Raw genomic sequence first — 16,812 nt, 5'->3', positions numbered from 1 at the left:
CAAAGAGTTGTTTGTCCAAAACTGCCAACAGTGCCAAGGATGAGAAACTCTTGTCTGTCTGAGCTGAAGAATTTAAATCCCCTTCATATCCTTTAAGTGTGGTCAACCATATTCCTCTAGCTATTAGCCCTTGTCAAAGCAACCCAAACGTACTTGATGGAGCCTACCTCTCTGGCTTGATCTAAATTGGCGCGAGTCTGAGAAATTGAGGTGGTTGAGCTAATCCCATCTAAACCTTCACTGGTTCAGACACACAGATACTCATTCACTCACTCATCACTCTTTCAATCTCAACATAGAGCTTGTCTCTCTCACCTGTATCCAGGCAGCCCAAAAGTTATCCCAATTATTCTGGCTTGCTGACAGCCCACCCCTGCCATGTTGGTTTCCTATGGCTTTTTAATGAACCAATGAGAGAAGCAGTGGGGAATACGGACAGTTAGGCAGCACCGCTGTGAACAGTCCCTTGCTCTCCAAGCTAGCCGTGATGCTTACCAAGCCTCAGCTCTTGTGTGCCTGGCTTTTGAACACCCTTTCAATGTGGTTCCTGTGGAGACAAGTGGCTATGACTTCCCTTTCAATAGGTCTACTGTTTGCAGTCTGCTATTCCCAATGACTTGCAGGACAGAAAAGATAATAGCGAGCTATTCAGAGTCAGTAATTCTGTGTTCCAGAGACTAATTCTACAGCATGTGGCAGACACGCCTTTCTTTCCACATACAGGGTGTGTGTGTGTCTTTCTTTGAAAAGCACCAAGTGAATTCGTACGGTTTTACACTCTGGATGGGGAAAGAGAAAAAACTCTAAAGGAAAGGAAGATCTGTCATGTGGCTGCCTCTCCTCTCTCAAACACATTTATTTCTGCTCCTGGGTGTCAATCATTCAACACGTAATTACCAAGTATTTACAACATACAAAGCATTCATGTGGAACTGTTAATACAAAGAAGGAAAAAAAAAAACCTCTTCTCTGAATTCCTCCAAAAGTTTGGGGAAAAGGTGAAATGATGTTACACAAGACTGACCTCAAGGCAGGATGGGATTTATAACCAATATAAAGCTTCCAGGGTGGCTCAGTGGAAAAGAATCCACCTGCAACGCAGGAGGTGCAGGTTCAAGCCCTGATCCAAGAAGATCCCCTGGAGAAGGAAATGGAAACCCACTCCAATATTCTTGCCTGGAAAATCCCATGGACAGCAGAGCTGGTGGGCTAGAGTCCTTGGTGTCACAGAAGAGTTGGACATGACTTAGCAGCCAAACAACAAGAAGATGACGATAAGGGATGGCAAAACTCACAAGAGGGGCAATAATACATGACAATCTCAGCTCCACTCCCCGCTCCCATGCTTGTGACAGACATAAGATGGGTCGTATCACTCTTTCCTGCTGTACCCAGACATGGACTCTGAAATCTTTTCATCATAGCAATGCAAGTGGACATAACAACTCAATGGAGAAGGTGTCTGAGATGCACACTAGTTGCCAACCTTAAACTACAGACTCAGAAGTCACATAGGTTTGGAGAGAATAGACTGATGGGTGGATGGTGTTTCGGTAGCAAGAAGGATATTTCAGGTCTGAGTCTGACACCATAAAATCATAGTGAATGGAAAGTATTTGGAGAGTTCAGAAGCATGTGAGCAGGAAGCTGGTGCTTTATTAAATTAAGTGGAACAGTCAGAGAAGTTGCAAGTTTGGGGAAAATGTCAGCATGGAGCCTTAAAATTATGTACCTCAGCTGCTTCTTTCTTACTCCTCCGTTCTGATGTTTCCTCTCCATGTCACCATTTCACCTTTTCCATACGCCTTCTCTTTCTGACATCACCCACCCCTAAGAATAAGACTGTTGAAAAATAGGAATATAAGAATAAAATCAGAGGCCTTTCTTTGTCCTGCTGAACTAATTTCATAATTGATTACCAATTTCAGCATTCTGCCTATGTAATTTTTTATTCTCTTCAGTGATTTCAGGTCTCAGTTTATTGATAATATAATAATGGTAAATACTTACAGCTAACATTTACTGGGTATATCCCCCAATGCTTGATATATGTGCATAACTTCATTTCATCTTCAGAACAACTCTTTGAGGATAGTTAGTATTAACATCCCCCTTTTGCAAAAGAGACTTAGTTCAGTAACTTGCCCAAGAGCGTCTAGTCAGGAAACAATCGAGATGCCTGGCTCTGAAATCTATGCTATTAATAACACTGCTGTTCATCCTAGTAGAGAAAGATAATTCAAATAAATGATTTATCATGATGAGAAATACAGATGCATTTAAGGAACAGTGAGACATTAACTTCTTCCGTGTGTGTGTGTTTGGGGATGGGTGGAAATATTAAGGAAATGTTTTCCCCTTCATGTTCCTCTCAGAGTTCTGAGGGAAGGAAAACTAAAAATCTGCTGAATGAAGGAAGCACTCAGGTGTCCCCAAATGGATCCTTAGTGACAGGAGATGAATCAGAAAGTCAGGGAAGGGGAATGAGCTCATTTAGCCGCAGAATCTAGTATTCATTTGAGTAAACTTATTGTTTCTGAATAATTCTTTGTCCCAGACATGATCCATTTGGCACAGGTACCTGGCCACTCATTCTTTTTCTTCCAAAAACCTGTGAAAAATATATTCATCTGCTCTTTCATCGTAGTTGTGGCTCTTTCAGTACCTTCTCCTGGAGACATACACACACCTTCATTTCCCTCTGTGCAAGAATGTGCAGATGAAGTCAGGTCTTTCAACACCATCCCAGGCAATCTCAGAGCTGTTGGGAGATACTGCTTGTGGAGCTTTTCTTCGTCACTGCTAACACACACACTGGCACAGTTTGCAGTACTCTGTGGGTCCTTCTGATGTTTGGAAGTCAGCCACCCTTATTGTTACGTGGGTTTATTCTGTCAACATGACAGCTACCTTACCAAGTCTAATTATACACATAAAAAAAAGGAAAATGTGCACATATCAAGCTGGGAATAGAAGTCAAAGTATAACAGAAAAGAGAGACTTTTAATTCAGTAATGTCAGTTATCTTTTGCTGTCAGCTCGTGGTTTAATTCAAGCACTCTTATGCAGAAGCACTGGGTCAAGAATCCTCCTTCTGGAGTCTTGGGGAATACAGTCATTCTTGTCCAGCTGCAGCCAGACTGTGTTTGGAGGCCATTCCCACCGCTTTAATTAGGGGGAAAATTTAATGTTGTAAATTCATAGCATGTCACTCCTAATTCCTATACAATCCATCACACTCAGAGCCTGAGTGTGGCAGCTCTTTTTAATAAAGGATTGTGCTGAGCACCTGCTGGGGCTAAAACATTTTATCATCTTTGCTAGCTCCAGGAGTCCTAGCATTATGTCATATTTGACTCGAAAAAATATTATTATAAGCCCTGGAATTAGAAACCCAACAATGGAACTAGCTGATTTCAATTGCCCGTGAACTTATCATATTTTGAGGAATAAAACTTGGTAAGTTTTCATTTTAATCAAAACCTATAACAGTACTGGGGGTATTTGTCTGAAATGAATGGTCTCCATCTTTCTGGATGCTATTGGATAATGACTCTCTCATCTATGAATTAATTGTAAAGCTAGAAATATGCTAAGAAAATCAAATTGTATCCCTCACATAACTTTTTGTTTCATCAACTCAGAGCTTAAAGGATGGGAGTGAAAAGCCATCGAGAGACATTTTTTAAAGCATTTTTTCAACTGCAGCACGTGGGAAGGTCATCGGTGCTTGCCGTATCTCAAGCATCGTCCAAGAATAAAGGGGCTTATTGAAGAGTCACAAGTTGTTGGGGTAACTTTCAAGGAAAAACTAATTTTCTAATAGTAGTGTCCAAGGAACATGTGTAAAACCTCCTGTAGTATTTCTCAGCTGAGTGACATCCCCCTCAATATTGAAGCCCAATTCCACAAGTTTGAGCTCTTTTCTACTTACCCCAGTGGTCTCTTTGCAGTTTGTATTGAGACTATTAAACAACAATATAAAAAACCCACAGGTTGTTTTTAAACCTCATTCTCAGCTTTCCTCTTCTTTGCCCTAGTCCTGAATCTTCTGTCTCTAACCTGTCCCCAACCTACAAAGAAAGTAATTCTGTCACTCACAAGCTATAAAAGTGACTTTTCTGGAGGACTGACTCTTGACTCCCAGGAGGAAGGGTCCCTTGCGCAACAGACCTCTGGTGAGAAGTAGAGGCAGTAGCTCTTTTTTTGTGTTGTTGTTGTTGTTTTGTTTGAGGTTTGCTTTTGGGGTTTTTTTTTTTTTAGCTTTTTTTATTGAAGTATAGTTGTTTTTTTTTAATGTTGTATTAGTTTCAAGTGTACAGAAAAGTGATTCAGTTGTATATACATATAAATCTATTTTTTCCAGATTCTTTTCCCTTATTGATTAAAAGATGCTGAGTATGGTTCACTGCTGTACAGTAAGTCCTTGTTGGTTACATTTTATACACAGTACTGTGTATATACAAATTCCTCAATTATCCCTCCCTCCTTCCCACACCAAGAGCTCTTCTTGCTGTACTTGTCTTATTAATGGGGTGGAGAAAAATGGCCAGTTCTTGTGCAGTGATGTCCTTTAACGATGCCTGCCCTCTTCACTCTGACTTCAGTACATAGTATAACTTCCAGATTCTTCTTCAGCTGTGGACTTTAGCCATGATTCTGGGATGACAAGGGTAGCCTCTTGGGTACCAAGCATCATCCAGGTTCTTTATGTAGACTATCCTCAGCAAATTAATACTGATATTCTGAACTAGTCGTGCTACCTTCATTAGAAACATGTCATGGCTTGGGCAGTAACATACTATAGTGTCTACATTCTAATGGTTAAATGAACAAAGCAGTGGCAGACGGGGCTTCAAGTTGTAGGCTCAGTAGATTGTGACTGCTTAGTACACCTCAGAGTTAGATGCAGGTTTGGGGTCTACCCCCTGTTCCTTTTCTATGCACCAATTCTTAGCCTTAGCTTCTCTACTTCTCTCCAGTCCTACCTCTTAACTGAAGCCTCCTCACATAAACCCTGCCTCAACTAGAGATCCTGTTAATATCCCAGCTCTAAGCTTTTGCTTATGTTGACTTCACTTAAAAGTTCTTTCTTCCCTCTTCATCCAAAACTCCCAGAAGAAAAACAACTGTCATATTTTTAAGCATGGATTCATTTAATGACTACATTTATCAATTAGGATAAGCTGGATTTTGCTTCAGTGACAAACAAGCCCAAAATATAAGTGGCTGATAACAACACAGATAATTTCATACTCCTATAACATGCTTATTAGAGTCAGCTTGTGGCTCTGCTTCATGGTTTCCTCACTCAGGAGCAGTCCCCAGCAACTATAGCAGCTCTGTCCTAAGAGATCTCTCTGTGGTGAAGGAAATGATCTATATATGTACTGCCCAAAATGGTACCCACTGGTTACAGGTGGCACTTGAGTACTTGAAATGTGGCTAATGTGACTGATGAACTGAGTTTTTACTTTTATTTAATTATAACTATTTTAATTTCAGTGGCCACAATTGATTAATAGCCACCGTCTTGTAGAGTGTAGGTCCAAATCATCATATGTTGCTAGGGAAGAGCAAAAACATGGATGCTTACACACCAGTCCTCAAAAGCTTCTACTCAGAAGTAATGATCACCATACACTCTGCCATTTAATGCACTAAAGTCCCATGTCCACCTAGAGCTTCTGGGGGTGAGATAGGGCTATCTCATCTTGTCCTTGGAGGAGAAAAAAAGTATCAATGAGGGACACTGATGAATGTTCTGATTGTTCTGACACCACCATTGATCAGTGTTCTGAAAATTCAGTGTGAAATGAAATAGTTGTGTGCCTGGCCCTCATGGAGCTTAGAGTTTAATATAGGAAGGAGAATGAAGTGATCATTTAAAATACACACCCTCCTTAACCAAGCTTCAAATACGAGTGAGATCCTGGGCTCTTGAGGCAGACACACTTAAGTCCAAAGCCTGCTTTGGTCTTATTAAAATGGGAGTGATTACATTCAATGAAATTATATTATATTTATAAGCTTTCCAACAATTATTGTTGATTCAGACTATATGATTCTGTGTCCATGTTTATATATAAATATAATTTTATGGATAAGATTTACCTTTATGTAACAAACCAGTTTTTTCCCCTGAGTACAAAACAATTAATAAAAATAAAAATGCACCCACAAAGTACATGATTACACATCTTTGGGACAGAATAAGTAGCTTCTAAATAAAGGCTTGTAATTTAGCTAGTGTGGTAGGAAAGTATGAAGTGGTTCACAGTGAGGTAAAGAGTGTTTCAGATGAAGGGAAGAGCCAGTGTGAAATCTCTGGATTTGGAGAGTATATGGTGGTGCCTTTTAGGAAGTGAAGGAAGGCCTGGCAGGTTGGAGCAGAGGCCCAGGGGGAAGGGCCCTGTAAGGTCCACGTCATACACGATGTTGTAAGCTGTGGTGGGAGTTGAGACTTGACTCTCATCAAGGGGAGGCCATTTAAGAGTTTTAAGTAAGGAGAGACATGATTTCCTATACAGTTTTGAAAGATTATTCTGGCTGTTGCTTGGACAATGGATTTGAAGAGGGATTAGAGAAGGGAGAAAGCTATTTGTGGTAGTTGATTTTATGTGTCAACATGACGAGGCTAAGAGATGCCCAGCTGGTAAAATATTCTTTCCAGGTGCCCTCTGTGAGGATGTTTCCAGAACAGATTAACACTTGAGCCAGTAGACTGGATAAGGATGACTGTCAGTCATGGGGGTAGGCATTATCCAACCCATATGAGGACATGAACAGAACCAAAAGGTAGAGGAAGGGCAAACTTCCTCTCTGTTCCAGTTGAAACATTTATCTCTTCCTGCCCTAGGACTTCAGCCTTCCTGGTTCTTGAGACCTCAGATCCAGACTGCATTATACCATCAACTTGCCTGGTTATCCAACTTGTATGACACAGATTGTCGGACTTTCTCTGGGGCCTCTTGGTTAATACACCCCTCTACTTGTTATCTGTTGCTGCATAACAAAAGGGATGTAAATATAGTGATTGTAAACAACCCTCATTTATGATTTTACAGTTTGTATGGCTCAGGGCTTCCTGGGTGGCTCAAGGGGTAAAGAATCCACTCACCAATGCAGGAGATGCAAGTTCAATCCCAGGGTTGGGAAGATCTCCAGTATTCCTGCCTGGGAAATTCCATGGACAGAGGAGCCTAGCAGGTTATGGTCCATGGTGTTGCAAAGTCGGACACAACTTGGCCACTAAGCACACACACGTGGCTCAGGAGTCCCCATATGTCTTATCTGAGTCTTCCGCTTAGCGTCTCACCAAGCTGTAATTCAGGTGTTGGCAGAGCTACAGTCTTTTCTGGAGTTCATGATATTCTTCTGGGTTGATTTGATTGTTACCAAAATTCAGTACCTTGTGATTTTAAGACTGAGGTCCCTACCCTATTCTTATAATAGATGTCAGCTGGGCTTTGTTCTCAGTCATGCAGTTCCTTGCTGTGTTGGCCTTCTCACAACATGCCGGCATACTTCTTCAAGTCCAGCAGGAAAATCCATCTTTTCAGAACAGGCCAGCATCTCTTTTAAGGTTTTTCACCTGATTAAGTGAGGCCCACCTAGGATAATCTCCCTTTTGTTTAACTTAAAACCAATGGAATTGGGGCCTTAATTACATCTGTAAAATCTCTTCACTTTGACACATAATCTAGTAACAGGAATGATATCTCATTATTTTCACAGGTCCTATTCATAGGCAAAGGGAGGAGATTACATAGGGTCTGTGTAGCAGAGACAAGAATCTCAGCTGGGACCTGTGGTGCCATCTCAGAATTCTGCTCACCATGATTTTTGTGGTCTTTTGAGCTCACACAGCGTTTAGCCTCTGAGAACCTCCCACAGAAGTTATTATCTGTATTTCAGGGAAAAGAGAACCAAAAGTAGCCAGCTCTTTACCCCTAAAAACTAGTTCACTCGTGTGAGTTGTAAGAAGCCACAATCTGCCATTTTTTGGCAGCTTAATTTACTCATCTATTTAGCTCTAACAGCCTAATGTAGGCTACCCAGGCTCATGAGAGACCAATCAATAAGCAAGAAAGACATTACTATCTTTTTTACGTTAATTTTTAAAATGTGTTTATTTGTAATTGAGGATAATTGCTTTACAATGTTGTGTTGGTTTCTGCCATACATCAATATGAATCGGCTATAGGGTATACACAGGACCCCTCCCTCTCACCTCCCTCCCCATTCCACTCATCTAGGTTGTCACAGAGCACCAGACTGAGATCCTTGCACCATACGCAAATTCCCGTTTGCTATCCGTTTTACATATGGTAATGTATATGTTTCAAAGCTACTCTCTCAGTTCATCCCACCCTCTCCTTCCCGACTATGTCCATAAGTCTTTCTCTATGTCTGAGTTTCTATGCTGCTGCTGCTGCTGTTGAGTTGCTTCAGTTGTGTCCGACTCTGTGCACCCCAGAAACGGCAGCCCACCAGGCTCCCTCGTCCCTGGGATTCTCCAGGCAAGAACACTGGAGTGGGTTGCCATTTCCTTCTCCAATGCATGAAAGTGAGTTTCTATTACTGCCCTGCAAATAGGCTCATTAGTACCATTTCTTCTAAATTCCATATATATGCATTAATATACCATATTTGTTTTTCTCATTCTGACTTAAGTCTGTATAAGTCATAAGTCTGTATAAAGATCCTAGGTTCATCCACCTCACTAGAACTGACTCAGATTTGTTCCTTTTACAGCTGAGTAACATGCCATTGTATATATGTACCACAAACTTTCTTCTCCATTCATCTGCCAGTGGACATCTAGGTTTGCTTCCATGTCCTGGCTACTGTAAATAGTGCTGCAGTGAACACTGAGGTACATGTGTCTTTTTCAGTTCTTGTTTTCTCAGGGTATATGCCCAGTAGTGGAACGGATGGGTCATACGGTAGTTTTATTTCTAGATTTTTAAGAAATCGTCACACTGTTCTCCATAGTGGTATCAATTTACATTCCTACCAATAGTGCAAGAGTGTTCCCTTTTCTCCACATCTTCTCTAGCATTTATTGTTTGTAGATTTTTCTAATGATGGCCATTCTGACTGGTGTGAGGTGGTAGTTTTGATTTGCATTTCTCTAATCATAAGCAATGTTGAGCATTTTTTTCACATGTTTAATATCCATCTGGCTGTCTTCTTTGGAGAAATGTCTGTTTACGTCTTTTGCACATTTTTTGATTGGGTTGTTTGCTTTTCTGATGATGAGCTACTTGTATATTTTGGAGATTAATCTTTTGTCAGTTGCTTCATTTACAATTATTCTCTCCCATTCTGAGGGTTGTCTTTTCATCTTGTTTATGGTTTCTTTTGCTGTTCAAAGGCTTTTAATTTTAATTAGGTCCCACTTGTTTATTTTTCCTTTTATTTCCATTACACTAGGAAATGGGTAGTAAATGATTTTGCTATGATTTACATCAAAAAGTGTTCTTCCTAAATTTTCCTCTAAAATTTGTATACTTTCTGGTCTTTTTTTTTATTATTTTTTTTATTTTTAAACTTTACAATATTGTATTGATTTTGCCAAATATCGAAATGAATCCACCACAGGTATACATGTGTTCCCCTTCCTGAACCCTCCTCCCTACCCATACCATCCCTCTGGGTCGTCCCAGTGCACCAGCCCGAAGCATTCAGTATCATGCATTGAACCTGGATTGGCGACTCGTTTCATATATGATATTATACATATTTCAATGCCATTCACCCAAATCATCCCACCCTCTCCCTCTCCCACAGAGTCCAAAATAGTGTTCTATACATCAGTGTCTCTTTTGCTGTCTCGTACACAGGGTTATTGTTACCATCTTTCTAAATTCCATATATATGCATTAGTATACTGTATTGGTGTTTTTCTTTCTGGCTTACTTCACTCTGTATAATAGGCTCCAGTTTCATACACCTCATTAGAACTGATTCAAATGTATTCTTTTTAATGGCTGAGTAATACTCCATTGTGTATATGTTCCACAGCTTTCTTATCCATTCATCTGCCGATGGACATCTAGGTTGCTTCCATGTCCTGGCTATTATAAACAGTGCTGCGATAAACATTGGGGTACACATGTCTCTTTCCCTTCTGGTTTCCTCAGTGTGTATGCCCAGCAGTGGGATTGCTGGATCATAAGGCAGTTCTATTTCCAGTTTTTTAAGGAATCTCCACACTCTTCTCCATAGTGGCTGTACTAGTTTGCATTCCCACCAACAGTGTAAGAGGGTTCCCTTTTCTCCACACCCTCTCCAGCACTTATTGCTTGTAGGCTTTTGGATTGCAGCCATTCTGACTGGCGTGAAATGGTACCTCATAGTGCTTTTGATTTGCATTTCTCTGATAATGAGTGATGTTGAGCATCTTTTCATGTGTTTGTTAGCCATCTGTATGTCTTCTTTGGAGAGATGTCTATTTAGTTCTTTGGCCCATTTTTTGATTGGGTCATTTATTTTTCTGGAGTTGAGCTGTAGGAGTTGCTTGTATATTTTTGAGATTACTTGTTAGTCAGTTGCTTCATTTGCTATTATTTTCTCCCATTCTGAAGGCTGTCTTTTCACCTTGCTTATAGTTTCCTTTGTTGTGCAGAAGCTTTTAAGTTTAATTAGGTCCCATTTGTTTATTTTTGCTTTTATTTCCAATATTCTGGGAGGTGGGTCATAGAGGATCCTGCTGTGATGTATGTCAGAGAGTGTTTTGCCTATGTTCTCCTCTAGGAGTTTTATAGTTTCTGGTCTTATGTTGAGATCTTTAACCCATTTTGAGTTTATTTTTGTGTATGGTGTTAGAAAGTGCTCTAGTTTCATTCTTTTACAAGTAGTTGACCAGTTTTCCCAGCACCACTTGTTAAAGAGATTGTTTTTAATCCATTGTATATTCTTGCCTCCTTTGTCAAAGATAAGGTGTCCATATGTGCGTGGATTTATCTCTGGGCTTTCTATTTTGTTCCATTGATCTATATTTCTGTCTTTGTGCCAGTACCATACTGTCTTGATGACTATGGCTTTGTAGTAGAGCCTGAAGTCAGGTAGGTTGATTCCTCCAGTTCCATTCTTCTTTCTCAAGATAGCTTTGGCTATTCGAGGTTTTTTGTATTTCCATACAAATTGGGAAATTATTTGTTCTAGCTCTGTGAAGAATACTGTTGGTAGCTTGATAGGGATTGCACTGAATCTCTAAATTGCTTTGGGTAGTATACTCATTTTCACTATATTGATTCTTCCAATCCATGAACATGGTATATTTCTCCATCTATTAGTGTCCTCTTTGATTTCTTTCACCAGTGTTTTATAGTTTTCTATATATAGGTCTTTAGTTTCTTTAGGGAGATATATTCCTAAGTATTTTATTCTTTCCGTTGCAATGGTGAATGGAATTGTTTCCTTAATTTCTCTTTCTGTTTTCTCATTATTAGTGTATAGGAATGCAAGAGATTTCTGTGTGTTGATTTTATATCCTGCAACTTTACTATAATCATTGATTAGTTCTAGTAATTTTCTGGTGGTGTCTTTAGGGTTTTCTATGTAGAGGATCATGTCATCTGCTAACAGTGAGAGTTTTACTTCTTCTTTTCCAATTTGGATTCCTTTTATTTCTTTTTCTGCTCTGATTGCTGTGGCTAAAACTTCCAAAACTATGTTGAATAGTAATGGTGAAAGTGGGCACCCTTGTCTTGTTCCTGACTTTAGAGGAAATGCTTTCAATTTTTCACCATTGAGGATAATGTTTGCTGTGGGTTTGTCATATATAGCTTTTATTATGTTGAGGTATGTTCCTTCTATTCCTGCTTTCTGGAGAGTTTTTATCATAAATGGATGTTGAATTTTGTCAAAGGCTTTCTCTACATCTATTGAGATAATCATATGGTTTTTATTTTTCAATTTGTTAATGTGGTGTATTACATTGATTGATTTGTGGATATTGAAGAATCCTTGCATCCCTGGGATAAAGCCCACTTGGTCATGGTGTATGATCTTTTTAATGTGTTGTTGAATTCTGATTGCTAGAATTTTGTTAAGGATTTTTGCATCTATGTTCATCAGTGATATTGGCCTGTAGTTTTCTTTTTTTGTGGGATCTTTGTCAGGTTTTGGTATTAGGGTGATGGTGGCCTCATAGAATGAGTTTGGAAGTTTACCTTCCTCTGCAATTTTCTGGAAGAGTTTGAGTAGGATAGGTGTTAGCTCTTCTTTAAATTTTTGGTAGAATTCAGCTGTGAGGCCATCTGGACCTGGGCTTTTGTTTGCTGGAAGATTTTTCATTACAGTTTCAATTTCCATGCTTGTGATGGGTCTGTTAAGATTTTCTATTTCTTCCTGGTCCAGTTTTGGGAAGTTGTACTTTTCTAAGAATTTGTCCATTTCTTCCACATTGTCCATTTTATTGGCATATAATTGTTGATAGTAGTCTCTTATGATCCTTTGTATTTCTGTGTTGTCTGTTGTGATCTCTCCATTTTCATTTCTAATTTTATTGATTTGATTGTTCTCCCTTTGTTTCTTAATGAGTCTGGATAATGGTTTGTCAATTTTATTTATCCTCTCAAAGAACCAGCTTTTGGCTTTGTTGATTTTTGCTATGGTCTCTTTTGTTTCTTTTACATTTATTTCTGCCCTAATTTTTAAGATTTCTTTCCTTCTACTAACCCTGGGGTTCTTCATTTCTTCCTTTTCTAGTTGCTTTAGGTGTAGAGTTAGGTTATTTATTCGACTTTTTTCTTGTTTCTTGAGGTGTGCCTGTATTGCTATGAACTTTCCCCTTAGGACTGCTTTTAAAGTGTCCCACAGGTTTTGGGTTGTTGTGTTTCATTTTCATTCATTTCAATGCAAATTTTGATTTCTTTTTTGATTTCTTCTGTGATTTGTTGGTTATTCAGCAGCGTGTTGTTCAGCCTCCATATGTTGGAATTTTTAATAGTTTTTCTCTTGTAATTGAGATCTAATCTTACTGCATTGTGGTCAGAAAAGATGCTTGGAATGATTTCAATTTTTTTGAATTGACCAAGGCTAGATTTATGGCCCAGGATATGATCTATCCTGGAGAAGGTTCCATGTGTGCTTGAGAAAAAGGTGAAATTCATTGTTTTGGGATGAAATGTCCTATAGATATCAATTAGGTCTAACTGGTCTATTGTATTGTTTAAAGTTTGTGTTTCTTTGTTAATTTTCTGTTTAGTTGATCTATCCATAGGTTTGAGTGGGGTATTAAAGTCTCCCACTATTATTGTGTTATTGTTAATTTCTCCTTTCATACTTGTTAGCATTTGTCTTACATATTACCGTGCTCCGGTGTTGGGTGCATATATATTTATAATTGTTATATCTTCTTCTTGGATTGATCCTTTGATCATTATGTAGTGACTGTCTTTGTCTCTTTTCACAGCCTTTGTTTTAAAGTCTATTTTATCTGATATGAGTATTGCTACTCCTGCTTTCTTTTGGTCCCTATTTGTATGGAAAATCTTTTTCCAGCCCTTCACTTTCTTTCAGTCTGTATGTGTCCCCTGTTTTAAGGTGGGTCTCTTGTAGACAGCATATGTAGGGGTCTTGTTTTTGTATCCATTCAGCCAGTCTTTGTCTTTTGGTTGGGGCATTGAACCCATTTACTTCTATACAGCACCATTGGTAAAACATCTACGTTAAAGATGATAAGTTTCTCCACCGTGAGGGTCACCCAGAGAGGTTCACAGCGTTACATGGAGAAGAGAAGAGGGAGGAGGGAGTTAGAGGTGACCCGAATGAGATGAGGTGGAATCAATAGAGGAGAGAGTGGGGTAGCCAGTAATCACTTCCTTATGTGCACTCCACAACTGGGCCGCTCAGAGATGTTCAGACAAGAGAAGAAGGAGGAAGGAGACAGAGGTGGCCAGGAGGATAAAAAGGGGGGAACGAAAAGGAGGGAGACAGATCCAGCCAGTAATCTGTTCCCTAAGTGTTCTCCACCATCTGGAACACACAGAAATTCACAGAGTTGGGTAGAGTAGAGAGGGGTTAGGGAGGAGACACAGGCAATCTGGTAGAGAAAAAGGAGAGTCCAAAAGGAGAGAGAGCAGTCAAGCCAGTAATCTCGCTCCCTAGTGAAAAATGGGTCCTGAAGATTGGGTTCTTAAAGGTACAAAATTGGTAACAAATACATAAAAGCAAAAATTAAAAGTCTAGAGTAGAGTTTGGAATTTCAAAAATATGATGTTAAAGAAAAGATGAAGGAAAAGAAAGAGAGAAAAACAAACAAACAAAAACAAAGTCGCAAAAATTATAAAGAAAATATAGGTACAAAATTGATAACAAATACCAAAAAGCATAAATTAAAAATCTAGAGTTTGGAATTTCAGATATACAATGTTATATAAAAGAAGAAGAGAAAGAAAGAGAAAAAAAAAGTCACAAAAATTATTAAAAAAAAAATATATATATATAGGTACAAAATTGATAACAAATACCAAAATGCTGAAATTAAAAATCTAGAGTAGAGATTGGAATTTCAAAAATACAATGTTAAAGAAAAGAAGAAGGAAAAAAAAAAAACAAGGTCACAAAAATTATAAAAAATATATATATGAAGTTTGCTTTAAAAAAAATAGGGTCTTTTTTTTTTGCAAAGTAATAGTAGGTTATAAAAGTGAAAATTAAAGGAATAATAGAGGACTTAATTTTTTTTTAAATTAAGAAAGAAAGAATAATCATAAAAATAGTAAAAATATATCTAGGACTTTCTCTGGTTTTGTTGTGGGTATTGTGGGGTCAGTTCATTTTCGGCTAGTTCCTTGGTCCGACTTATATTTCTCAAGATCTTTAGGCCCCTTCCTATGTATTGGGTACTAACCACAGGGTTTTAATCTATTGCCTGTAGCTTCCAAGGCGGTTCCCTCTGTTATAGCTTCTTCTGTTTGCTCGTCTCTTCAGTGTCGGTTTCTGCCCTGACACAAAGGGGACGGTGGTGGACACTTTTTTTTTTTTTTTTTTTTAAGGCTCACTTGTTCAGTCACGCTGTGGGGAGGGAGGGATGCTGCAAACAACACTGGCGTGTGCTCGCAGTGCCTCAGCCACACTGGGTCTGCCCCCGCTCATGGCGCATGTAGCCTCCCTGGCCACACTGCTCAGGTTCTAGGTTGCTCCGATGGGAACCATCCGTGGCCGGCCCTGGGCTGCTTGCACCTCCCAGGTCTAAGCCACTCAGGTTCAAGCACTCGGGTAGTCCTCAGAGGCACAGACTCGGTTGGGCCTGCGTTTTGTGCCCTTTCCAGGTCCGAGCAGCTCAGGTGATGAGGTGTTTGGCGAGCGCAATTACTGCAACTTATCACCTCCCTGCCGCTTGGTTATCTAGGTGTACAACCAGCACACCTTCTCAGGCGGATGTTGACCGTCCAGACCCCCAAGAAGTTTTAGTTGGCAAAGAAGCCTGCTTACAGTTTTATAGATAATGTCTCTCTGGGGCTGTGATTGCCCCCTTCCAGCTCTGGCTGCCTGTCACCGGAGGTGGATGGTCTGCAGCCGGCTATTTCTGTTCAGTCCTTTGTTACATGCGCGGGTCTGGCAGTGTCTTAGGTTAGGGCTGGCTTTTCACATGGTAGATATCCCACAGTCTGTTTTGCTAGCCCAAATTATTTCGCTCAGATAGCACTCAGGGTATTCAGGCCAGATCCTTATTCTAAGCGATGCAGCCCACGCCATGCCTCCCTGCCCAGCCTCCGCTTGCTAGTGGCGTGTGCAGGCGTCTGTGCTGCTTCTCCGCTGGGGGAGTTACCATAGGGCTTGCAATCTGTGGGTTTTAATTGTTTATTTATTTTTCCTCCCTGTTATGTTACCCTCTGTGCTTCCAAGGCTCGGCACAGATTCGGCAGTCAGAAGGTTTCCTGGTGTTTGGAAACTTCTCTCTTTTTAAGGCTCCCTTCCCGGGACGGAACTCCATCCCTCTCTCTTTTGTCTCTTTTTTTGTCTTTTATATTTTTTCCTACCTCCTTTCTAAGACTTGGGTTGCTTTTCTGAGTGCCTGATGTCCTCTGCCGGCATTCAGAAGTTGTTTTGTGGAATTTACTCGGCGTTTAAATGTTCTTTTGATGAATTTGTGGGGGAGAAAGTGTTCTATCCGTCCTACTCCTCCGCCATCTTAGCTCCCACTTTCTGGTCTTAAATTTAGGTCTTTAATCCATTTTGAGTTTACCTTTCTGTATGATATTAGAAAGTGTTCTAATTTCATTCTTTTAGTTGTAGCTGTCCAACTTTCCCAGCACCACTTACTGAAGAGACTATCTTTTCTCCATTATATAGTTTTGCCTCCTTTGTCAAAGATAAGGTGCCCATAGGTGTGTGGGTTTATTTCTGGGCTTTCTGTCTTGTTCCATTCATCTGCATTTCTATTTTTGTGCAGGCACCATACTGTCTTGATGACTGTTGCTTTGTAGTATAGTCTGAAGTCAGGAAGGTTGGTTCCTCCAGCTCCATTCTTCTTTCTCAAGATTTCTTTGGCTGTGTGGGGTCTTTTGTGTTTCGGTATGAATCATGAAACTTTTTGTTCTAGTTCTGTGCAAAATGCCTTGGAATCCAGATTGGAAAAGAATGAAAACTGTCACTGCTTACAGATGATATGATACTATATATAGAAAACCCTAAAGGTGAAAGTCGTTCAATCGTTTCCAACTCTGCGACCCCATGGACTATACAGTCCATGAAATTATCTCGGCCAGAATACTGGAGTGGGTAGCCTTTCTAGGTACTATCAGAAAATTACTAGAGCTAATCAGTGACCTTAGTGAAGTTGAAGAATACAAA

General features: G+C 39.8%; 1 protein-coding gene across 2 annotated transcripts in view; it reads left to right on the top strand.

Annotated features, from left to right (window-relative positions):
- Nucleotides 1-16,812, top strand: part of TAFA1 (TAFA chemokine like family member 1) — a 534,519-nt gene that overhangs the window by 466,574 nt on the left and 51,133 nt on the right. Inside the window, exon 5 of one of the 2 annotated variants that reach the window (XM_055558390.1) lies at nt 6,860-6,977. The exons of the other annotated variant lie outside the window; for it this stretch is intronic. Within the exon in view, the coding sequence (XP_055414365.1) occupies nt 6,860-6,883 (24 nt within the window). The 3' untranslated portion in view covers nt 6,884-6,977. Of the gene's footprint in view, nt 1-6,859; nt 6,978-16,812 lie in introns of those variants that run through there. 2 annotated transcript variants of the gene reach the window in all.

Source organism: Bubalus kerabau, chromosome 20 (assembly GCF_029407905.1).
Source record: "Bubalus kerabau isolate K-KA32 ecotype Philippines breed swamp buffalo chromosome 20, PCC_UOA_SB_1v2, whole genome shotgun sequence".
In the NCBI taxonomy this organism is placed as follows: Eukaryota; Metazoa; Chordata; class Mammalia; order Artiodactyla; family Bovidae; genus Bubalus; species Bubalus kerabau.
Note: the sequence above shows the minus strand (reverse complement) of the source record. Positions and strands in the feature narration are given on the sequence as shown.